The 26,105-nt window shown below is 42.6% G+C and overlaps 1 protein-coding gene across 2 annotated transcripts in view; it reads right to left on the bottom strand.

Annotated features, from left to right (window-relative positions):
* Positions 1 to 25,691, bottom strand: part of IGF2BP3 (insulin like growth factor 2 mRNA binding protein 3) — a 103,131-nt gene extending 77,440 nt beyond the window's left edge. Inside the window, exons 1-2 of one of the 2 annotated variants that reach the window (XM_053926898.1) lie at positions 25,267 to 25,691; positions 23,807 to 23,867 (exon numbers count right to left, since the gene is read on the bottom strand). In XM_053926898.1, the coding sequence (XP_053782873.1) occupies positions 23,807 to 23,867; positions 25,267 to 25,441 (236 nt within the window). In that variant the 5' untranslated portion in view covers positions 25,442 to 25,691. The remainder of the gene's footprint in view (positions 1 to 23,806; positions 23,868 to 25,266) is intronic. The other variant, XM_053926897.2, reaches the window with a different exon arrangement.
* Between the last annotated feature and the right edge of the window lie 414 nt (positions 25,692 to 26,105).

Here is a 26,105-nt window from a genome sequence, read left to right as displayed (position 1 = left end):
TTGTATGAGTATTTATATAACATTTATATTGTACTGGGTACTATAAGTAATCTAGAGATTAAAGTATTCAGGAGGATGTGTGTGGATTATGTGCAAATACTACACCATTTTATATAAGGGACTTGAGCATTTTATCTAAGGGACAGGATATTCACAAAATTTTTGTTTTATAACTTTATGTATATTAATGAAATTATCTGTGCTATTCATTTAAAAGGAATCCTTTGTCACATTAGGACAACAATTCTAGCCCGGGCCGAGTAGCTCAGTTGGTCAGTCAGAGCATTGTCCCAATATGCTAAGGTTGTGGACTCAATTCACCAAGGTTGTGGGAGTTCCAACCCTAGTGTCTGTCTATCTCTCTCTCAAAATCAATAAATAAAAATTGTTTAAAAAAACAATTCTATGCAGTTTGCATTTATGTCAATTCTGATACAAATAAGAGATGCTGCAGAAGAAAAGTTGCATCCTTTACCAGAAAGACTGAAGGCAGCAACATCCCGGAAAAGATTAGTCATTACCAGGTTATTTCTGCCACAACTACAACTTAATGATAAATTTTTGAATGGCAATTTTATTGAGAATGAAAATGATAAAATGAACCATTTATTCAGGGACTCCTAATGCATAAAAGACCATGCCAGCCACTTGAAATATATTTTCATTGTACCTTATACCAACTGAACAAAGTAGGCATTAATACTCTCTCTTCACATACTAAGGAAACTGTCTCAAGCGATTATTTAAACAAGAAATGTTAGATAAATGAAAAATGAAATTCAAAGTCCTAACTCCAATGTTCATGCTATTTCTACCATAATTTTAGCTATCTACTATTTGGCTTCTATGTATGGGGGGGACCCACAGCTCTCCAAGAAAATAGTTCAATATAATCATAACTATATAAATCCCAATGTCCTGAGTGGGGGACATTGGAGGTTATCTAACTTATATCCACGTTACAGAGAAGGCCCAAAAAGATCACATCAACACAGAGGTGATCATTTCAAGGTAAGAAAACCTCCAGCCTCACCTAGCAGCTAGCATGGCACCTGAATAAGACGACAAACAGCTATACCAACTGACAATAAAAGATATTTCAGTAAGTTCCCCTCTACCGGGAAGTCCTTTCAAGGGCCCTATGTACTTACATAGTTATTAGATAAGACTAAATTAAAATTATTAGGCATTAGTCTTTTAGTTAAATAAGCTTTACGACAACCTAATTGTGTTGTGTGTTTTTCTTTAGAACTTCAAGTGTATTTTACACTTCCAAATTATATTCCCACTTCAAAAAATGTTACATATGGTTCAAGTTCAGTTTAAAAAGTGACATGTTAAACTATGCCTATTATGACAATCTAGAATGTAACATCATGCTTACAATCACTAATTCTATGCAAAAACACATTACCTATGACTCACATCTCCAAGACCACGGAGGACGCAAGTCTCTCAAAGGAAGAAACTATTGGTCTTGATCTATTGACGTATTTGGTCCAAAAAGTTTAACATTAAGCCAAAAGGAGAGAGGGCACTGAGGACCAAAGTTACCTTTGCACAGTGTTCGTCCTCAAAGCGTACCCAAAGCACACCTGCCCGCCCTCAGGCTTTCTCAGTAACATAGACACTTCGGGCTTTAAATGGCCCTCCCCATCCTCAAGTGCTCTAACCCTTTTGAAAGCGTTACTATTAGGAAAGCCATCACAAACTAAACCTGTCATTAGCAATCTGTACAGGGCATTAAATTTTAGTGGGCTGGGCTTTAGACTTTAACACCTTGTAAAAATGTTGAAATAAAAGCTTAGGCATTTCAAAACACTTAAGAACGTGTTAAACACCGGACAAGCACCTTAATTAATTGCCTGAAGACTGACTTGTAGAAACAAGTGCAAAACGTAAGCAATCAGGAAGGACCGTCCACCAGGGGGCAGCACACCATGACTCTGATACACCCCTAACCACCAGCCATCTGTTTGGGTTTTTTTTTTTTTAGTTAAAAAAAGGCCAAGGTTTTCACTTTTTTTTTTTTAAGACGTCCTAGAATATACATATGCACTTGCATTTAGCACATTCTACTGATGATTAAAACTAGAACAAATCTCAAATTTAAGAATGGAGTATGAGTTACAAGCATTTGGGATTCTAAATACCCTCCTAATAGATTTATCTGTTAGACATTATTTAGCTATTCGCCCCTATGTTTAAGACTTGAGAAGGCGTTAAATACATAAAGTGGTTAACTAAAAAACTAGTTGCAGAATTCTATCTTCACTCTGATACAAGCAGAAAAAATGCTGGGCGTGTGATAGTCTATCCTCTCAAGAGCCTATAAATTATCACCACTGTAATGAAACCAAACAAAAACTATCAAGAGGCAGCCAATCAGAACCGGGCCTGATTTACTAAAAAATACACACATACACCTTAATATTCTGTAAATTAAAAAAAGAAACTTTCAGAATCTTAACAGCTCCCACCTCTCCCAGAAACCACAAACTACCTAATCAGTCCAAAAGACTCCGTTTTTCTATGCATTTTAATTTTACTGCCAATTATGACAATGGTTAAAAATATGTTAATGCACATATCATTCATAAAAAATTGCTTGCCTGAATTAAATTACTATAAAATGTTCATTTTTCTCTTTCAAAATTGTTAAGATAATGCTTCTCTCTCCCCCTAACACCTGGGTACACTGGTTGTCACTGGCAGGGCTCGGCAGGTAAGTTGAAAGAAAATAAAATTGCACTTACACCACTAAGGTCAAACTACAAATATCAATAGCTCTAAAATACAATCTCTTATATTTTAAAAATACAATTCTCTTGAAACAAATTTATTATCAGTTGGCTATGAATTAATGTTATCTTGGAGATTTTTTAGTTTTGTACAAAATTAATAACAGAATTATATTTTCAAAAATCTTAATTCTTAGCATTTGTGGTTTTTATTCGTTATTGGAATAACAAGAATACATACTCAGACATTCCTGAGACCAAACTCCTGATTTAAAAAAAAAGTTTTAGTGTTTCAAATTTAAGCAATAAGCTTCAGTATTTGTTTTAGGTATTTTGCTGTTATTTTATGAAAATGTTCATCTAGTCTTTTCATAAATTGAGATTTTGTATGTGGCAGTGATTAAACCAAATTAAAAATTATAATAAAACTTGCTAACCAGAATTTTGTTTGACCAAGCCATTTGGAAGCAGTTTAGTGAAATTTTAGCATTTTAAGTTAATTACACTATCATAAAATTTAAAACTTGTTCTGAAAAAGTGAAATACTAATACTCATACACAAATCTAACATGCAAACTAAAATTTGTCAGAACTACATATCTAGATAGTATAAGAAGTGATATTTTTAATAAACTTGTTTAAAGTTCAAGACATATAACAAAGCTTAGATATATTATGCAGTATTGAATTGTTAGCTGTAATTCCATTAAGGAGATATTTAACATTTAATTCTATAGTTTAGTTAACAGCTATTAGTTTAAACAAGTCTATAAATTTGGAATCAGCCCTTTTGATTTGCACTGTTTGACTTTTCACTAATATACACTTCAATTTAAAATATTTATATTAACAGTGTAAAAACTAAAATTTCCTCCTTTAAAATCTCAAACTATTTTCTTTATGCTTACTAATCAAATTTCAGTGTTTTCCAGAATATTTTAATAAAATTTTTCTGTAAAATTTTTAATTTTAAAAATAAACAGCATTTCAAATTGCTAGTTATAAAAACAGTCATGGGAATATAAAGAACAACATAGGAAATACAATAATAATATTGTAATAACTATGTGTGGTGTCAGATGGGCACTGGACTTACCAGGATGACCACTTTGTAAGGTACCATAAATGTTTAATCCCTATGCTGTACACCTGAAACTAATATAATGTCATATGTCAACAGCAACTGGAAAATAATTATTTAAAAAATACTTTAAAAAATAAACAGCATTTTGAGAACCCCAAAAAGGCAATTTCAGAACACAAAAAAATGGGGGGGGACAAGAAGAACGGTAACAGAATTAAATTTGGAGCACTGAACTCATCCAGTTACTACAATGTATTATGTACGTGTTATTTAGGCTTTCAGAGGGTGGGGCACTTTGATTAAACGCTGTAAAACATGTTTCTTCTTTCCATATTGAAAATGGAGGTAAACCACATGCTGGAGTTTTCAGAAAATTAGAATTCCTATACCAAGTATTCATAATGAAACCTAACAGATTATTAATATCCTATTAATAACAAAGACATTTAAAGAAAATTTAAGGTATTATCAGCCCAGATATGGGTAAACACAGTTTACTCCTAAATCAAGACTCCCCTATTTTAATAGTAATGAACTATTACTCTATTACCACAATTTCCTCCCCTCCAGCTTCCATAGCAACTTTAAAACTGCTTTTTAAAACTTCAAAACAGCCCTGGCTGGTGTGGTTTAGTGGATTAAGTGCAGGTCTGAGAACCAAAGGGTCATGGGTTCCATTCCCAGTCGGGGCACATGCCTGGGTTGCAAGCTGGGTCCCCAGTGGGGAGTGAGTGAGAGGCAACCACACATTGATGTTTCTCTCCCTCTCTTTCTCCCTCCCTCCCTTCCCCTCTCTCTAAAAATAAATAAAATCTTAAAAAAAAAAAAACTTCAAAACAGTAAGGGGCAGAACTGAGTAAGTAGTATTTTTTCCAAAAATCTATACATTCATAGATTCTTATACATGTATACAAACCCCACCACCCCCAACACAAGAAACTACACAAAGACCACATTTGGGGACAGAGAAAAAGATTGTTTTAATCATTTTTATGGTTTAAATTTTACTATGTAACTACATAGTTTTTTAATCTTCCAACCTTTTTAATTACCATAGAGAAAACTAGTTCTGCTTAATTCCTGTGGGTGTTTTGTATGCAGTATATCAGCTCAAGAAGACAGTGTAAGACTCCACCTGAGTCGTAAGGTCGGACAGACACACTGAAGACATGGGCGACAAAGCCGCTCCAGCTTCTCACTCACTGCAGTTGGTGCATCGAAATGCACCAGACTGGGGCACACGCCTGCTCACGGGCCAAAACACAGTTAGACTAGAGTGGAAAAAACACCCTGCCTATGCTTATCGATGATAAGTGATGCACAACTAGACAACAGTTATTACCCACTTCCAGGTGCACAGCACAGTCCCTGAATTTAAACGTGATGTGCCCAGTACCTGAAGAGTGACCCGATTTTCCCTGGTTATAAAACATCGCCAGGAGAGAGTCAAATATATTAGATTTGTTGTACTTAGGCAGTGAAAGTCCGTGTTCAAGCAAGGTAAGTACAAAGCTGCTCATTTACAATCAATTATCAGCCTACAAAGATTTCATCTGGTACTGTGGACATTAGAGTATCGAAATCATTGTCTCATCTGGGCCTTCAGCTCACCACCACCGTGGGAGAATGCCTCTCACCTTAACCCTGAACTTGAGAAACAAAATAATAGGGACATGTTATAGTCTGTACAATAAGCATCAATGTGTCCATGTTAATATAAACAAACTAAGTAGAGAATGCTCTTCCTTAGAGTAAAACTGCAACTAATCAATGTGGGACAATGACAGAAATAGAAAGTCATCATTTGGCAGCCACAACAGTTTCAGCTAAGAATCATCAATGAACGCTGAGATTAGTGAAAGTAAGATGAGAAACCAAATCTTTACCTTGTTTTCAATTACCCCTCACAAGATTCTTAATGCAAAGGACAAAACAGTTACTTAACACGAGAAACCTGGCAGATATACCACCTTACCCGCTGATCGAGGTTAACTTCTTCACTACGGGAACAAAAAAACCAGCATCTCAAGCCTCCTGATACTGGGCGCTGAGGACAGCACCACTTCTGTGGCATCCCTCCAAAAACACATAACCCGATTCTTCCCACGGACAGACAGCAGACCAGCTCACACGAGAGACAATCTACAAAATAACGAGCTTGTCGTCCTCAAAGTCATGGAGGTCCTGAAGGATACGCAAATGACTAAGGTAGCGTCTCAGACTAAAAGAAAGCAAAGAAACATCACAACTACATGCACTGTGTATGCTGGACTGGATCCAGGATCAGAGAAAGGAAACTAGGGGACCACAGGCAAAATCTGAATAACAGCTATAGATTAAACACTAGGGTTTTAATATTTTATCTTGATAACTTTACTGTGTTCATATAATGCAATATCCTTATTTTTAAGAAACACACACTGAAAGTTTGAGTGGTAGATGGCAGTTCTGCAATGTATTCTCAAGTGTTCCAGAAAAATTTGTCAAAATTAGCATTTGGGGAAAATGGATAGAGCATATGTGAATAATTGGTACTGTTTTGAAAACTTTCCTGTAAATTGGAATAAAAAGCTTTAAAGCACAACACCTCCAACTACCATCCCATTTCTCTGACATCTTCACAGCAAACTGCTTCAGAGCAGGTCCATGCCCGCTGTCTCTGCCTCCTCTCCATTAATCCCTTCTTTCACGAGCCCTCACCATTCACCGTTTCAGCCCTCCTGCTCCATCAAAACTGCACCTGTCACGATACCAGTGTCGAAAATGCCAACTCCATCCTCTCCCTACTCTACATCCCTTGTCACAGCGGACACCTCCCCCTACTTAAACCCTTTGACAAGGACTTCCAGGTACCTCTTTCAGGATTCTCCTCCTACCTCAGGGTCTTGTTCTCTGGACTCCATCCCTGGTTCCCCCTTGCCCTCTCCTCCACTTACTGTGTATTCACTGTCCTGTCTCCACGTGTCTGACAGGCACCTCCTAACCCAGCCAACCTGAACTCATTACCTTCCCCTCCCCCACCACACGGCTCCCACAGTCTTGCTCTTCACAATTAGTGGGAACTTCATCCTTCCAGTGGCTTCTCCCATAAACTGTCAAGGTATCCTTGGTTCCTCTATCACTGCTACCCCCGTCCCGCCACGCTTGTTGTTGGCTCCATCTTCAAAGTAGAACCTATTCATGGCCACTGCCACCTCCAAAGCCCCAGTCCCACCGCCACCATCACTGACCTGTACAACTGTGATTTCCTTCTAACTGGTCTCCCTGATCCCACTCCACCCAACATGGTCTATTCCCAGCAGAGACTGCCCTAAACTTCAACAGAACGGTTCCTTCTAAAACCCCGCCCATGGTTTCCTCCCATTCCATTCCTCCAACTAACAAGCACATTGGCCTCCTGTAGGTCTCCTGCAGTCGCTCTGGTCCAGCCACAGTGGCCTGCTTGTTGACTAGAAAGGCAGAGAACACACACAGACCTGCAGACTTCTGTGTTCCTGAGCTCTCCCTCCCTCCCTCCCTCTTTGCTTGTGTCACTCTTCCTGGGGATACCTACCTGCTCATCTCACTCCCTCACCTCCTACAAGCCTCTGCTCACGCAGAGGACTGCATGGGTGAGGCTTTTCCATGGTCATCTGACATGCAGTAACCAAACCCAAGCCCCTGGCAGTCGTCCCCATTCCTCCGAATCCTGTTTTATTTTCCTCCATAGCCTTGAACACGCCTCACGTTACGTATATATTGCGCACTTCTCCTCTGTGAATCGGTGCTGGCCAACAGAAATACAAAAGCCGCAAATGCAGGCCACATACATAACGTTAAATTTCCCAGTAGCCAATTCAAGTAAAAAGAAGTAGGTAAAAGTAAGATAAACTGAGATATTTCATATTCTGTTTTTGAACTAAGTCTTCAAAATCCAGTATATTTTGTACACAGATCTCATCACAATGTGGACCGGCCACATGTCAATTGCTTGACAGCCCCATGGGGCCAGTGGCTGCCCTAGTGGGCAGCGCCGTCCTAGACCCTAATCTTTATGAGAGCAAGTTCTTCTCTTCCCGAGAACCTGAGGCAGCACCTTGGCACGTAGTGAACACTCCAATTTGTTCAATTTACAAACTGCTAAGATCCAAGACTGGCAAAACAGAACCATTTGAAAAGGAAAACATACCAGGCAGCTACCAAGCTTTCCCACACTAGAAAAATACATGCACAGAATAGAAAAGACTTGGTGAAATGCCATGATAGGTCATTGTTGTTTTATAGTCACTGAAGGAAAAAAGTTATTGACTAAGACAAGGAAAGTACCCCTCCTGTGATAGGAACAAAAGTAGTTATTCTCTAAAGTGAACCAACAGTTACTAAAGGCAGGGAAAGCCAGCTCATATATATCAGAGGTGGACTCCCCATGTGCTCATCCTTACAAACGCAATGTGTCGCCACAAGCAAGCTTCCAGCAGGGAGGGAGGGAGGAAAAGGAAGAGAGAGAGAGAAAGTTCCTCAAGAGAAACTTCAGTGGATTCTATTTAGGTCTCTTTAACGTTCAGAAATAACAGAAGGCACTGAAGGCCGTCCATTTCCTTAGGCAAAACCTGCAGTCAACACGTACTGTTCCCTTTGATGCCCAAATGATAAAACTCACTTCATTTTGCCCATGTGCATTTGTTTTAAGTGCTCCCTAACTACTTAAATATTTTACCTTTCATACACCTAAATTCTTCCTTTGTGTTTAGTTTCTGGCCTTTTTTCTTTTGTTTTTCTTTCTTCTCATACCTGGTTTTTACAAACTGACTTGTGCAAAATTCCCTATTGCAGCTAACACACCCTGAAGTTGCATAAAATCCTCACGTGTTCTTGCCATCTGCTGTGATAGGATGTAAATACGTATTCACGGGAATACCTAATCCAACTAATTTCAAACATCACATTCGTGTAAAACAGTAATTATTGATGGACTCAGTATGTGGGCTCCTGGGGGTCCCTGGGGCACTTTCAAGAGGTCCAAGAAATCAAACACTATTGCTATACTACTAAGTTATTTGCTTGTTCACCATGTTGACATTTGCACTGATGGTATGACAGCAATGATGGGTAAACTGAGGCACCCGAGCAAAATAAATCAAGGCAGCAACACTAAGATGTAATAGTCATCATTGTATTCTTCACTTGCAATAAAAATACAACCCAAGTTTCATTTTTAAGTGTCCTAGATGAAGCAGTAAAAAATGATTAATTCGCTTAAATAACCGTTGAGTGAACACACCTTGTTAGTACCCATGTGGAAAAGGGCAGCGCGCAGGAAGCACTTCCGCTGCCTCCTGGGGCTGCCTGGAGAAACAGCGCCCAGCAGGTGCTTGAGTTGCCAGGCTGAACCTGCCACGTTTTTCATGGAGCACTGTTTTTACTTAAAAGAGCTATCAACACAGCATGGTTATTTAACCTTGAGTCTCTTGTATACATTTGCTCAAAACAGAATAAAGTCAGCCAGTTTCTTCTAGAAAAACTAATAGTATTTGTCACCAATGACTACATTTGAGCTTTTAAGTAAAAACTAGAATTTCGGCAAACATATCTACCACCAAGAGCTCTGACGGCTTCCCAGTATTTAAGGATAAAAGAACCATTCAAAGTGCAAGAGAGACCAATGGGTTTTAATTGTAACAATATAAAAAATTTACTGACATGATTTCAGGTTCCACATTTCAATGGTGTAGGAACAAAGAATATCCACAACTACCTAAACAGACTATTAAAATAACCCTTTCTCTTTCTTTTTATTAAGATTTTATTTATTTTTTTTAGAGAGAGGAGAAGGGAGGGAGAAAGACAGGGAAACATCGATCTGTTGCCTCTCACGTGCCCTAAACTGGGGACCTGGCCTGCAACCCAGGCATAGAGGCTGGATTTTCTTCACATACTTGGACCAAAACAATAATCACAACAGACTGAATGCAGAAGTACTTATGAGGATTCAGCTGTTTTTTAGGCCAAACATCAAAGAAATTTGCAAAAAGGAAAAACAACTCCCACTTTCCTAATTTTTATTTTGGTTTTAGGAGGGTTTTTGTTGTTGGTTTGTTTATTTTTAATCTTCAACCGAAGGACACTTTTTCTTTGCTTTTAGAGAGAGGAAGGGAGAGAAACATCCGTGCAAAAGAGAAGCATCAGCTGGTTGCTTCCCACATGCACCAGGACCGGGGATCAGAGGATCACTTGCACCCAGACCAGGGATCGAACCCACAACCCAATTACGTGCCCAGACTGGGAATTGATCCCTCAACCAACTTAGCCACACTGGCCAGGGCTTTGTTGTTGTTCTTGCTGTTTAAAAAAAAAAAAACCTTATGTTAACATGAAATGGGTTTTATCATAGTTACTTAAGAATAATTTTATACATGATTTAGTTGATTGCTCACGAAGTATATATCAATAAACAAAAACAAGCAAAAGCTCTTTGGGAGTCCTCAGTTTTTAAGTGTCAAAGGGTCAAAAACAAAGTTTGGGACCCCTTAGAATAGCTCCTAAAATTCAAGTCTGCCCTTAGCCTCTTCCTTCCCCAGTCAGGTCCCTTTTGCAGAGACAGCCGCTCTTTTCCCCGAGTGACCTTCCAGAGCTGCTTCTGTTCTTAAACAGACATGTGCATCCGAGGGGACCCTGCCCCAAATGTCCATCTCTTTAAAGAGGAATCCCATAACTTGCTTTTCAATTTGCTTCTCCCACGTCAGCTCATATAAGTCAGTATCATTCTTTATAACTGCCACAAAATCTACCACAGTATAGTTTGTTAAAATAAGGTGCAGTTTACTTATTTACGAACATTTAAGTTATTTCCAATTTTCTACTGAACAATACTGCAAAAAAATGTCTTTTGCCAAGTATTTTTTATAACAGAAATTACCAGAAGACACTAAACATGCCTAAAAGTAAGAAATTATTTAACATTACTTCAAAGTGCTTTTAAGGGGGAAAAATGAGAAAGATGAGGAAGATATCTAGAACCCTCTCTCTTTTTCAAAAATCTACCTTCTAAAGTTCAAAACTGGTTAACTGCAAAGTGTCCCAGACAGTCAAATTGGGGCTGGACATCCCCTTTGCTTGGAAGGTAGACAATAGCGAAAGTTCTAGATTCTCTGTATAATGCCTGTTAAAATGTAATGAGTGAGGTAATAAAACCAACAAGTTTATCTGCATGAATTATGGACTCCTACCCAGAGACCTTTTCACAAGGTCCTGACTGGAGATTTGGAGCTCTTTTATCGTATTTCCGATTAAAACTGTGCTTACACACTGCACAAAACCACGAGGACTGAGCTGTTTTCCATGACATTTGAGGGGTATTTGCACTTCAAATTCTAAGAGACACAACCAAGTGACATGCCAAGAAGCCTCTCACAATTTGCTCTCTAGCTGTGGGAGTCCATTCCTCCACACTCTTGCCAACACCAGATAGTATCAATCTTGTTCACGTTTCCCAATTTTTCTTATAACTGGTAAGACTGGGTATCTTTCCCAAAGTAGACTGTCTTTTAAGATATCCCCTTCTGAACGTCTACTTCTTATCCTTTGTACATTTTTATACTACATTGCCTACCTCTGAAATTAACAGGAATTCTTTATCTCCTAGTTGTTGTTTTTTTAACAGTATGATCTCTCAAGATAATTTCAAATCTAGACTTATTTTAGGATCCTAAGACCTACACATCTAAACATAAAATACAAATTCTGAGCTTATTCACAACACATAACCTATAGTCCCCAAGGAAATGTGAAAGATTCCTGCCTACACAGATGAGACACCAACCATGGGACTATACAGGAATCAATATGTACCTCTAACTTCCAACTGTCACGTGCAAATGCACAGGCTTATTAATATGAGACAATACCACGTAGGTGCCAGATACTTCCAGAAGTCCTTCACAAACATTATCATCTAGTTCCCAGCAGCCTTGTGCAATAGGTTTTATGGTCCGTGTTTATAGATAAACTGAGCGGCTTCAGAGAGTTTCGTCAGTTTTCCCAGGATCACAGAGCTGAACCACTAAGGTTTTTACGACTCCAGGCCAGATGCCCCGCCCTCCTATTCCTTATCAGTGTGTTGCAAGCACTGCTGCCCCTCATTGTGCCGTTAACAGTGTGTGCAACTAGATAGTCTACCTCCTTTCCTCCAAAGTTCACTACGTCCCTGGAGGTGCCCTAAAAAAAAAAAATCAAATAATCCCAGGTGCTTTAATCATCACCGCCGATTACTGTCTTGTCATAGCTGACCTTAAACAAAAATCACACAGGCTTATCCAGCCTCATTGCAGGGTTCCTCAGTCCTAGCACCGTTTACCCTAATTACTCTGTCAAAGGTATGCTGAGGGCAGCTCTAAATTCCACAGAATATTTTCGGGCACAGCAGTTCCCATGAAGACCTTAGAGGTAAAAGCAGTTCAACAGGATCTCTGGTGAGCAGATCCCAAAATTAACCTGGGCATGAAGTCTTGCATGATAATCGCAAATGACCACCTGTTAAATTAACCTGGCTGAACACATGAACAATCAGAATAATACAGGGTGAGCAAAAGGAGGTTTACAGTTGTGAGTATGCAAAACACAACCAAGTTTATTCTTGTATTATAATTTATTCTTGTATTATTTTCCATACAAACTGCAAACCTACTTTTTTAAAAAGAATTTTTATTTACTTACTTTTAGAGAGAGGGAAAGGGAACGAGAAAGAGATGGAGAGAAACATCAATGTGGGAGAGATATAGCTACCAGTTGCCTCTCGCATACCACCAAATGGGGACCTTGCCCGCCACCCAGGTATGTGCCCTGACTGGGAATTGAACCAGCAACCTTTTAGTTTGCAGGTCGGGGCTCAATGCACTGAGCCACAGCAGCCAGGGCTGTAAACCTACTTTTGCCCCACCCTGCAGAGTCATTCCTCAAGCATGAAGGCTGCTCTCGCCACCGCCCCTCTAGGCTCAGGCTCAACCACCATCCTCTCACAGTTGAGCCTCTCTAATCCCAAACAGCTTGCAGCTCCCCACACACACCAGGATATTTCACACTGACATGCCTTGGCTCCTGCTGTCCCTTCTGCCTCTTCCATCCCCAGTGTACATGGTTAGCCCCAGTTTGCCTGCACATCCCTGTCTGAACCTGCCCCTGGCTGGCCAACCAAACCCAGCTAAGCCTGATGCCCCTCCTGCGTTCTGGGGCGAACCAGATACCCTGGGCCACATCCACAACTTCTCTTTCCCTGCAGAGATGGACTATGAGCACAAATGTTCCATCTATGCTTGTTAAACCAAAGCTGATATAAGCCACAGGGAATAAATTCATTTCTGAAGCTCGAAAAATGCAGAAGTAAGTAAACTAGCACCCCCCAAAAATACGGAAATTATAATTTTCAACGACATTTATTTATCCAAAGAAAAGGCAAGAGCTGCTTTATTTTTGCAACAACAGCTTACTTTTTAAAAAAACAGACATTTGGGGGTCACTGGGGAGAACTCAACCACTTCCCAAACAGTTTTAACAACATCACAGCCTCTCTTCACAATGCTCTCCAATCATCATCTACCCAACCAGAGTGGCAAGCTGAGCCGCACTTTGGAAACTAATTTTTAGTCAAATTTAACCTCAAAGTATGATTTAGTAAAGTTCCCAGTGCAAGAAAATATTGTTAGCTTCTGAAGTAAGATCCCAAATTCACAGTGCTAAGTATGGGAGAACATAAGCCCTAGGTCTTCGAGCTGTAAGTTATCAAAACTAAACCTTGGTAGCTATTGGCTTAATTTCCACACACAAGGGGAACAGATGAATCAGGACCTGGGCTGTTGTCAGAGTTAGCGCAAAAACCGTGGTGGAGAGAATACGGTATCCCTAGAGTGATAGAGTCCTCCATGCTTGAAAAGACAGTTTTGAACCAGACTGCCTCACTGCACACTTCACTGAAAACAGCTCTCTTGCTTGTCAAATTAGGACTAACCGTGTCAATACATGTCAACGAAGTGTGTGGGGCAGAGCACTTTCGAATTCAAATGCGCGGGTCTTTTGACATAGCAATTCCCGGTCTAAGAATTTACCTTATAAAAGTATGTACCCAAGAGTCCTATGATATACATGTAAAATAAATACACTTGATTGAAATTACTATGAAAAGAACAATGACATTATGCATGCCTATGCTGAGCAATGCAACTGTTAAAAAAAGGTGAACTATTTATACTGACACTGAAGACTCTTCAGGATACTTAGTTTAGTAAGAGCACAAATTATATAAACAGACTGATTTCATTATTTACTTAAAAAGTCATGTCTGTGGATACAGGCAAGAAAGAATTTCTGGAAAATAATACACCGAGGTACCAGCTATAAGACCTGGGAAATAGCTGGGGATAGGGAGGATTGTAAAACAAGTATGTTCACATTTTACTTCATGTGGTTTCAATTAATTTGAATGTATACATACATAAAAATTCATTAAGCTGTTTACTTAATACTTACACATGCTATTGTATCTAGGTTATGCCTTAATTTAAAAAAAAAAAAAAGGTAATACATGCTCAGTGAAAATTAAAACAAAAAGACACCACCCACAGATTTCTACTTATATCAGTTCACACCCCAATCAGAACAAAATTTTTTCCATATTTGTTATCACCAATATGATCTACTTCCAGCCTTTGCATTTAAATCTCAAGAGGCGAAAAAACAACAGCTGCCACTGGAGTGACTACTAGTGATACTGTAACTGATGATTTCCCCACATTGTCCCCAGGAACTCATGAGGCGTCGTTTCCATTCTAACCTCCTACCCCAGATCTCGAGTTCCTCATCCTTAAACAAAATCATGCATTTACAAAGTGGAACTGGGATTCAAACCCAGGTCTAGGACCTCATATCCCACATTCTTCTGGCTGTACCCTTCAGCTTAACACGGGCACAAGGCAAACAAGACTCCTAATTAAAATGTTTCTACACTACTTCTCCTTTCCTACTCTCTCTAATCCTTAACAATGTTCCACATTTAAGAAACTTCCTTCTGTGTCCTGACCAGTATGGCTCACTGGGTTGTGCTTCGTTCCCATAAGCCAAAAGGTCACCAGTTTGATTCCCGGTGAGGGCACATGCCTGGGTTGCAGGCCAGGACCTTGGTTGATTCATGTTTCTCTTGCACATTGATGTTTCTCTCCCTCTCTTTCTTCCCCACTTCCCATCTCTCTAAAAATAAATAAAATCTTTAAAAGAGAGATACTGACTTCCTCCTGCAAGTCAGGATCCTACTAATCTTGGTAACAAGCTGGGACAACCAGGCACCATGGACTCCAATCTGGACACAGCTACCTCTTGTAATCTCAAACACATCTCACAAGTCCCAATCACCTGCCTGATATAAAGCCACGCACCTGCCTCCGATGCCCTCTGCTCCACTCTCATAGGTCTTTAGAACCCCCTCCAACTTCTCTGCAGTTCATTAATGTTAAGATGAAGCTGCTAAAAGTTACCTTCAAGGGAAAACAGTCTCATTTTCTATCTTAAGACAGGGCATCCAGATATTTTATTATATAGTAAGTACCTGTCTTTTTCCTACAGGAAGACAATAAAATCAACCCTTCAAAGAAGTCAAACAAGATTTTTTTTTTTTTTTTTTTTTTTTTTTTTGGAGAATGCAGGAAACAGGACACCTCTGCTCTGACTTGCCATTGCAAACATGACTAGACTGCTCCTAAACCCCTTTGAGGGTTTGACAACTTCAATGGGAGGAATAAAGGCAAAGCGGAGTCCAGGGCCTGGGGTGGGGCAGGGGTCCCACTGATCACCTTTGGTGCCTCAGGCAGGTCTCTTCTTCTCCCAGGGCTTTATGGAGAATCCTCTGGTAAAGCAATTAAGGTCACTTAAAAAAACCTATTGTGCTATCTCATTTTTATTAGTTTTTCTTTTTTAAAGTAGTAGGTGTTTAACATATTTTGAAAGTAGTACTCTATTGATCCAAGGACTTGCATAGACACAGAAAGTCTTTAAAAAGACTTATTCTGTCTCAAAATTAATTGTTCTAACACATTACCTAGTTTTGGTAACTACTAGTGTGACTAAAGGCAGAATCCATAATTCATGGAGATGGCTACTTTAGCAAGAATCAGATTTTTAAATATGCAAAAATGAGAAAATTTAGGGTACTTACAAAAGCTTTCTTGGGGAGAAGTGGAGCACTGACCTTATATTAATGGACTCTTGCAGAAGCCATAGAAGTAGACAAAATCTGCCCTGGTTGGTGTGGCCCAGTGGATTGAGAACAGTTCTATTCCTGGTCAGGGCACATGCCTGGGTTGCAGGTCAGGTCCTCAGTAGGGGGCGTGAGAGAGGCACCCAACTGACATTTCTCCTGCATGCCAAAGTTCCTCCTGATGTTTCTCCTTCTCTTTCTCCCTCCCTTCCCCTCTCTCTAAATGAAATCTTAAAAATAAAAAATAAAATCTTTTAAAAAAGGTTTCTTGTATTTCTTATAGCTAAGATTGTATGAATAAAATGGAAAGAATGCTTTACTTATTCCAGGACCCTAAAATAAAGTGATTCAAGTATGGGGTTGGCCAAAAAGTTTGTTTTTTCTCCATAAGACAGCTCAAGTGCTGCTTAGTTGTCATTTGAAACAATTTTGTCAGATTGTATTGTGACAGCACGCATTTAAAAAAAAACTTATCAAAATTGGTGAATTTTTTGGTAGCCATTTTAGTATTGAAGATGAAAGAAAATAAGCAACATTTTTGGCATATTAGGCTTCATTATTTCCAGAAAGGAAAAAAAAAGCAACTGAAATGCAAAAAAAGATTTGTGCAGTGTATGGAGAAGGTGCTGTGACTAATCAAACACATCAGAAGTGGTTTGCAAAGTTTTGTGCTAGAGATTTCACACTGGACGATGCTCCACAGTCATGAAGACCAGTTGAAATTGATAGTGATCAAATTGAGATATTAATTGAGATCAACATTATACCACACGGAGAGAGCTGTCACACTCAAAATATCCAAATCAATAAAGTTATGGGTGAAAATGAAAAATGTACCTTTTATTTTGGGGAGAAAAAACCCCACATGAACTTTTTGGCCAAACCAATATGTTAAAGCTAGTTTGTGATATATCCGTAAGTGTTTTGGCCAATGGTTTCAACCTTTGCTTGTCAAATCATCAAATATTTAGACAACCACATAGAAGCACTGGACTTGGTCTACACTGTTTTAGAACCTAAGACAGATTCAGAAGATTTTCCAAATACATATTAACAAAAAGCAGAACAGAGTGTCCATAAGAACGTGGGCTCACAGTCACCAGAAACGACGAAACAGATATCAGAGCGTAGGTCCACCATCACAAACAAGTCTTGTCCATTCAACAGAGGATCTGCTAAACTCAGACTCTTCCATCTAAACAGAATGTGTTCGTAGATGTTTCTAGAAAATAAGAAAATGAGTCCTGGCCAGGTAGCTCAGTTGGTTACAGTGTCATCCCAATATGCCAAGGTTATGGGTTCGATCCCTGGTCAGGGCATATATAAGAAACAACCAATGAATGCACAAATAAGTGAAACAAACAAGTCAGTCTCTCTCTCTCTCTCTCTTCCTGTCTCTCTGTAAAATCAATACATAAAAGTTTTTAAATTTTTATTTTAAAAAATAAGAAGATGAACTAATGTCCTAATAAATGAATTCTGGAAGAAAGGCTACATTCCAGTTTGCTCCAAAATTCATAAGTCCCTCTCTATCTATCTACAGCAGAGCCAGAAGGCTGAGACTTAAGGCCACCCCCACTTGCTTACTCATGCACCTAAATCACAGACGCTCAGTGGTGGGCCACACACTTGGTGCCACCATGCGCCTCCACAGGCTTTCTTCACGGATCTCCTAGGGATGGCTCGCTCTCCTTGCTTTCCTCTGCCTCACTGGCCTCATTCACTCCCCTTTGCTGGTCCCGCCTTCCTCCTAGAGCCCCAGGTTCGGTCCCTTGGTGATCTTGTCCAATTCCATCATTTCAAACACCACAAGCTAATGAAGCCTCTTATTTTCACCTTCACTTCCTACCTTACCCTGAGCAATAGACTGATGTATCCAGCTACCTACTCAACTTCTTCATTTAGATTTTTAATTTCTAATAAGTACCAGAAACACAGCATGCCAAAAGTAAAGCTCCTGATTTCTACCCCAAAATCTGTTCTTCCTCCAATGCTCTCCAATTTGGTAAATGGCACCACCTTTTTACCCGGTTGTTCTGGCCAAAAATGCTTATCATCCTTTGCTCTTCTCCTACCTCTTGTCTAATGCATCAGCAAGTCCTATTGGCTGTTCCTTAGAAATACACAGATAATAACCACTATTTATCTCCTCCAAAGCTAATTTAATCATCTCTTGCCAGAATATTACAATGGGGACTGGCTCTCCATTTTTAATGCTAAATGCAATGTTCGGACATTTTATGTGACTTCAGCATTTTGAAGCCACTACTCTTCCCCTCCTCCTTTTGATGGAAGATAACCTACAAAGACCGCCAGCCATCAACTTCTCCCTCTCTGCACCTGGCAGGCCACTCTCCCATCAAGAGGTAGAGTCCATGTCCATATCCCCCTCACATCTGGGATGACCTTGTGACTTGCCTTGATCAACAGAATGGGACAGAAGTAATATCGTGCCAATTCGGGGCCAACCCTTTAAGAGGACTAGCAACTTCTGCTTTCACGTGGGGCAGCCAGCTGCAGGCTACCACTACCAGGTGATTAGATACCTTGTGGAGAAAGGTCAGGAGGACAAGCACCAAGAGGCCAAACATGTGAGGGTAGCTTCATGGACCTTTTCACCTAGCTTAGTAAATGACCCAAAATGATACCAAGTGAACAGAACCAACCACCTAGCCGAACCATAGAGTCATGGGGAGAAAAACTTATTTTGAGCTGCTAGCTTTATGGTGGTTCGTTATGAATCAACTTCCTAAACAATGAAATGATAATGCCAGCTATTCTAAGGATTTAGGCCTCTTTCCACTTAGAGCTCAGTTAGAGTCCTCCAAGAATAGTTCTAACATAATTTCAAACAGTTTCCTAATCAAGTTAAATGGTCTCAGGATAATTTTCTAAAATATATAATTTATGTAGTATGTGTTCCCCTTCAGGGCAACAAAATCCACATAGTATATTAAAATTTATAACTGTGTTTATTTACCAATACTGAACACTCGCCAAACAGCAATTTAAGACCATGAGAAATTACACCCTCAATTTTAATAGAGCACTGAAAACTATGTTTGCCACCAGCTTTCAAGCAAAACCCTGGCAGTCCAAGCCAAGTTTTAAACATCAGATTTATGGGGCAGAGATCCTAACTAAAAGTGCCAGTCTACCCCTTGGCCACTGCTACCACACTGCCACCTCCTGTCTTATTGCCTCTTGAATCAAAGGCAAGGGTTGATAAAGGAAACTCAGCTAAGAATAGCACAGCCTGTCTCCTTCCTCCTAGACCAAATCAACCACCAGAGTTACTGAATGGATAATTCATACCTTTCAAAAATGCTACTGCTGGAAAAGTTGCTGTCTTAATGCTGCTGAAGACAATTACAATGGAATTGCTTTCAATACATATCAAGGTAGCTCAACAGCTTCGCTTCCATACAAAATCCCGGACCTGTAAGGACACATTAACTGCAGTGGTGTGGCTCATAAAAGAATTTCAAAGTATGGCAAAGATCATTTCCCTCTTGCTAACTGCCTGAAAGAGGTACACGTGCAAAAGCAACTGAGCTTCCAAACTACAGAAAAGAAATACAAGTCAAGTTCCTTGCAGGGGAAACCCAGATCTCTGTAATTCCAATAGATATTTTTAAGCCTTAGCTGGTAACTCATTTATTTCATGCAGAATGGCAAATCAGAACAAAATACGCCCCTTGTTAGTTTATTATAATGGCATTTGGCAGGAACAGATCACACAAGTCAAAGGGAAAGCCAGAAACACAAGCCAAGTTTCTCAATTCCCACCGGCTCCAGGCACATGTCAGGTTTCCCTAACATCTTCCTCGTTATTGCGCACAGCCACACACAAGCACTTAACACTTATTTTCTGTTTAAATTCGAATAAGGGCAAAGTAAGAAATCTTTGCAACTCTTTCAAACTGTATTGAGAAAAGAATATGAAAGCAGGAAAAACTTTCCTGGCTACAATCACTTAGGCAGCGGTGCATTACTGATCTGAAACAGCACTCCAACGATAACCCTGCTTATGATTCTTTACCAGCCACCGAAGTTTCCTAGCATTCGGAATGTGTGTGTGAGAAATCTCCCCTAATGCACAAGGTTCACCTGGACCGCCAGGCTGATAAGCAAGGAGCCACCCACACAGGTGTCCATACCTGTGTTTAAATGGTCGGCATTAAAGACAGCTTTTGTTGTCCTGAGACAACAGGGTCATATGCCCTGGCTAATGGGCACACGGCTGGTCATGGCACCCACCGACTCCATACTTAGCTATTAAAATGCAGCACTAGCATTTAAATAGCCTTTTAAAGTAAGATACGCTGAAAGCCCTGGTAAGTTTTTATACATGTTGCATCCAATTTACATGTTAAACATAAGATTCTAATATGGAAGTGAGTTGTTCATTGAACATTTTTAAATAAAGAAACAAAACAAAAAAGGCATTTGAGCTTAGGCACCACAGTCCATTTTAACCAATCCTTCCTGAAAAAAACATTAACTATAATATCCTGCTTTTTCTCCTATATCAAATATATTTGGCTACATATCCTAATCAATATATCCTAACAGCCAAACCATGAGGAAGTTGAAGATATAAAAAAACCTGAAAATATAAAAGATTTTCATAATTTAAAAAAGTAATGGAAAGTGAAGTAAAACCACCATCCTTTCAGTTCCCCAGTGTCAGCGACTTTCCTGGTCGCTCTCCCATGCCCAATAGCCCACAACATAACAACAAAAATATCAGTGGTATTTACATAATCACATAGGGGCACATCCAAGGTCCCACCAAGATACCAGTGGCTCTTCCCAACCAAACTCAGCTACAGTCTTCCAATGTCACAACAATCTCCACACCCACCCTTAACTTAAACTTAACCCCCAAGTGGAAGGGAGGGTTAAGCTTATGCCTCAGAGTGAAGCCACATCTTCACGTGCTATAGCTTTTATATTTGGAACAGAAAGTGCTACACTACCACCAATATTCAGAGCAATCCTCCCTTCACTCTGGATGCAGGGGACCTCCAGCTCTGTGAAGTGTGCTGCTATAAACTTCCCCAATGGAGGGGTATCTGAATGCAGAAAAGCAACATTCCTTCCACATTCCCTTGAGACTTTGGTAATCAAGAGCTAAGCTTGGTCTGAACCAAATTCAACAATACCCCTTCCTGAAAGGGTCCCCTCCCAGCCCTGCTCCTAGTCAGAGTTGGGCCAGGCTGCCAAGCATCAAATCACTTCCCAGGCCCACTCCCCTGTTTAGTAGCTGCAAGCCCATTCATCCATCTCAGAGTGCTGCCATAAGCATTCTTCAGCACAGGGCTCCCAACATGCCTTGCACAGCAGGTATAAAGGTCATCGCTGCACATGTGGGTGTGCCTGCCTCAGATGCCTACATGATGATGGGATGGAATGCCATGACTGCTAAGCACAAAGAACTCCACCCAAAAGTCCAGCAGGCTCACTCGGCAAGGACTGGTCTGTGGCATTCAACTCTCTGTCACCAGTACCAACTCTTGACCTTCCTATAGGTGCTGGGCATGTGAATCACCGGGGCTCTTTCTCTGCCCGCTCCCAAAGCCCACTCGAGCAGTGGAAGCATTCAGATAAGGGGAACTGCGTCACCGCTCCCCTCAAGGTTCAATTCAAACAAAATTGTAATGTGGATTTCCAGAAAATTTCTCTATGAAAATTCCAGAAAAGAGAGCTCCACTTTTGTTTTTAGCCATTTCAATACAAGCAAAGGAGTTACTTGATAATTCTCTAAATCAGTAAAAAGTTGTCTCCAGTGTACTCCTATTTATTTTGCTAGTAAGATAGTATCGTTTAAAATCCTAAACATTTTAGTTTAATCTACATTGTTAATAAACTGGAGGCTTCCATTGATAAATTCTTGCTTCCACTGGCAACATTTTACCTTATGTGCTTTTCTATAAAGAGGAACCTGCTATTACAAAGTAACAAGTAACTAAGTTATGTTTTTAGGTTGAGCAAAAGCCTTTAAGAATAAAACAGGCAGTCCTTACCAGATGTTTTAAATTCAATTCCCTACACATGGGGGAGAACTAACGCCAAGTTGGAAAGTAATTTGCATGCAGGTCAATGAGTTATATCTGAGAAGCAAAAGATATTTAATTTTTAAATTTAGAAACTCTCAAATGTTAAAATGCCAGTCCTTCAACAATCATTTGCTTATTTTTTAATTCAATATTCAAAGAAAATTAAGACACACTGGCTAAACATGAAACCATTTAGAATTTGCAGAATGTGCTTATAATCCCCCCCACCCCTGGGGTAAACAATTCAGATTATGCCTTTAAACTTCTTTTTAAGGAGATATGACTTCATCCTCAATTTTTTAATTCCTATTAAACTAAGATCAACTTAGATACTTTCCAGTACACATTCTATTACATTAGTAAATTTATAAAAAGAATTCCATTCTACTATATACAATTATTTGACCACCTACAGAAATTCCCAATAGAACTAAATCTATCTGGTCACACAAATGTCTTTCCAAATATCCTGATGAACATTAAGCACATGAACAAGAGAAATCCACAAAAATCCAAACCAACTTGCTAACAAAAACATAGTTCGCAAAAATGCTTTACCTGGAAGAGAACTCAATCTAGAACTAGGCAAACAAGGACATTTTGTGTAGCCGTCTCTCTCTGCACAGCGACGGGGAAATGCACAGCAAAACCCCCTGGCCTCCAGCACCCACTCTATCACCAATACCTAACCAGACACAAACAGTCCCAGTTTAAATTAACTTCCAGGTTATTACTCGGCCGAGGCTGGGAGTGGGGAAAGGGGAGGGGAAAAGGCAGAAGCCCTAACCCCACCTTGCGAAACCCAGAAAGGCAGACAGGCCAGCCCCAGCACCACTGGGGAGGAGCAGCACCTTTCCAGTCAGGGTTACAGAGCCGGATCTTGGCCTGATCGCGAGAAAGGAGCCATGTCTCCAGAACACTCCATAGGTTAAAAACACGGCCTCCAAACATTCTGTAAAGTGACACACCACACATGCCCTCCCAAAAGTGCAATCCCTTGGCTGCAGTAGCCCAGATCTTGAGTCTTCACCATCTCCTGGTGGTTATTTGTAAGCAGAAATAGTTTTAAAAGGGGGGGGGGGGGGGAGAGCAGCAGGAGACAAAGGCGGGTTTGCAGAAACCTGTGTGACTCTGGAGCGACCGAATGGCGCTTCTGGACTGGAAAAGGCCAGGCGTTCACTCACGGGCTCCGACCCTGGCTGGCCAGCCGACAGGGTAAAGGCCATTTCTCTCCTCTCCGAGCTGCAGGCGGCTCCTAGGCCTCTCAAGGAAAGGCAGGCCACATTCGCGAGTGTCCGCAGCTGCCTTTGCCTATCCTGTCCTCATAAGTAGGGTGGGGGTGGGGTCGCCCTTTGCTTCCTAAATCCTACAGACGCCCCCAAACTGCCCTCTGAGACTCATTTCCTGATGTAGCAACTTGACCCACTCCGCCGGGGAATATTTAGTTGCGAGAGCTTCCCTGAGAGACTTCCATGCCAATGACACTAACGGAGCGTCAAGGACCCACCAACAAGCCTTCTGTTCTTCTCAGCATTACCCACGCACGCACACCTGCCATACACTTAAATGCAAGAGAAAAAGACGAGGCCAAGCAGCCCCAAAAAGCATTAAGGGGAAAAGTTGTTTTCAGCTGTGTGGACAGTCTTTCCTCCCAATAATGGGGCAAGCAGAGAATCGACGAGAACAGAGTAAATAGGCTCACCTTTGCCTTTTGGGGACCGAGTGCTCAACTTCTACGAGTTTCCCGTGCAGCTCTACTTTACCTGCGGACACAAGGGATGGAAGACGGTTGGCAGCGTTTCGCGGCTCTCCAGGCCCGAAGGACCCGCACGGCCTAAGCGGCGACACGAGTGGCTTTCCGAGAGCCAGGACGGCCCCCGGAGGCGACTCCAGGCCGAGGGCGAAGCGCGGCGCCGCGCGGGGAGGAAGCTAACCCCGCGGGGCGCTGGAACTTACAGACCGCTGGGGAGGGGAGTCCACGGGCTGTCCCAGCACTTCGGTCACATTCTTCCTCCCGACCCTCGGCTCTCCCGCCCACCTCAGGGGGTCACCCAACCCCGAGACCGTCGCCGGACCGACGAGACCCCTCCACGCACCTCTCCCGACACTCGCCTGAGGCAAACTTGGGGGAGGGGGCGCACCAGCCCTTCCCCCCGTGTTCGAGCCCAGGCCCGTGGGGAACAGGGAGTGGCGGGAAAGGCGCGAGGACCGCACGGTGGGCGCAGAAAGAGAAAACGCCGGCGGCACCTCTCGGCACGGAAGGGACAACGGGCGGAGGACGGTGCTGCGCCCGCCACACCGACAGGCGCGGGCTCCCGAAGGGACCCGAGAGCAGCCTTCCCTTGGGGCGTTCCCCGTCCTCGCCGAGCGCGCCCCGCCATCCCGGGCGGCGGCAGCCCCAGGCCGGGCGCGGAGAGCGGCGGGTCCCTCCCTCGCGACCACCCGCCGTCCCCACCCACCCACCTGCCCCCTGGCTCGTGGGACGCGGGGGAGGTGGAACTTGGAACCCGGGTCGCAATGCCCGCCTCCCGCACGGTCGAGAGGCAGCGCGGGGTCGCCGGTGCGAGGCACCAGCCCGCGGCCTCCCTCGGCCGTGGGGTCGAGGCCACTCTGCGTCCTCCCACGGCCGGGCCTGGGGTGGGAGCGGGGTCAGCGAATCCAACACCGTTAAGTGACGAGCCGAGCAGAGGAAGGACGGCGGGAGGAGCCGGCGTTCGCGCTCGGCGCCGAGGCCCGGCGTGCGGGAGCCCGGGGCACGCTCCCGGGCCCGGGCGGGGCGCGGGGCGAGCGCTGTGGGTCCAGCGCCGGCGGGCGCCCCTCCCCCGGCCCGCTGCCCAGCTCCGCCGCGGTCCCCGCTTCCCCTCGGAGCCCGCGCCCGGGCTTTCTTGACAGCGCTTCCACCCTGAGCCCGCAAAGCTCCGGCGCGGGGAGGAGAGCGGCGGGGTCCGGGGTCGGAGTCCGAGCTGAGAACGCAGCCGGGACCCCACGCGTGTGGGCGCCCGGGCCTCGGCCCCGCTCCCCGCCCTCGGCCGGGCCTGGGGCCCTGTGTGGACCAGCGGCCGCTGCCGCAGGCCTGGCTCCGGGCCCCCGACCCCGGCAGGCCCGGGCGGGCGGAGGCGCAGGGCTGGGGCAGGCGCCCGGCGGGGCCAGGCCGGGGCCCACCTGAAAGCGCCTCGATGGCCTTGAGGGCCCAGCCCTCGTCCGGACAGTCCACGAACGCGTAGCCAGTCTTCACCAGGAAGGGTCCAGACACCGGGATCTTGGCGTCCTTGAAGACACTTTCCAGGTCCGAGGGCACGGCGTTCTCGCTGAGATTTCCGATATACAGTTTGTTCATTGTGAAGAGTGGTTGTTTTTAAAATTATGAGAAAAACGAAAAATTAAAACCACCCCCAGGGATGGATGGATCCGGCGGGTTTTGTTCCCCTTGTCTTCTCGCCGTTAAAATACACAAACACAGTAAGAACCAAGGAGAAGAACGAGGAGAGAAAAAAATCAGATCCGAGGGTTGTTTTTCCCTTTCTGGGTATTAAAAAAAAAAAAAAAAAGGAAAAGAAAAAGCCTTCCTACAACCCAAACGCATCAACGAGTCTTCCTAACTCGGAGAAGGAGGCGGGATTAGCGAGAAAAAGGAGAAGAGGGGGAGGAGGAGGGGGGAAAACTACTTTTTGTCTCTTCCTCCCCAACCCCTTTGGCATCGGCCGGCGGACTGTGAAAATATCACACTACGTGAGGGCAGGCGCCGCCTCCCCATAAAAAAACCCACAAGGGTGACTGGCAGGAGGGAGGGGAGATGGGGTGGAGGGAGGAAGGCGCAGGAGGCGGAAAAAATCCGCTCCGAGTGTCCGGCTTTTTGAATGAGCCACGTGTTCAAACTACAAATCAACGTCTCACGTGAGGAATCCCAGCGCCTCAATTAGAGTGGGTTTGGGGGGGCGGGGTGGAGAGCGAGCGGAGGAGGGGGGAGGGGCGCGGAGACTGGGCGAGGGACCCTGAGAAGG

Source organism: Desmodus rotundus, chromosome 6 (genome assembly GCF_022682495.2).
Source record: "Desmodus rotundus isolate HL8 chromosome 6, HLdesRot8A.1, whole genome shotgun sequence".
Classification (NCBI taxonomy): Eukaryota; Metazoa; Chordata; class Mammalia; order Chiroptera; family Phyllostomidae; genus Desmodus; species Desmodus rotundus.
This window is presented reverse-complemented; position numbering and strand designations above follow the sequence as displayed.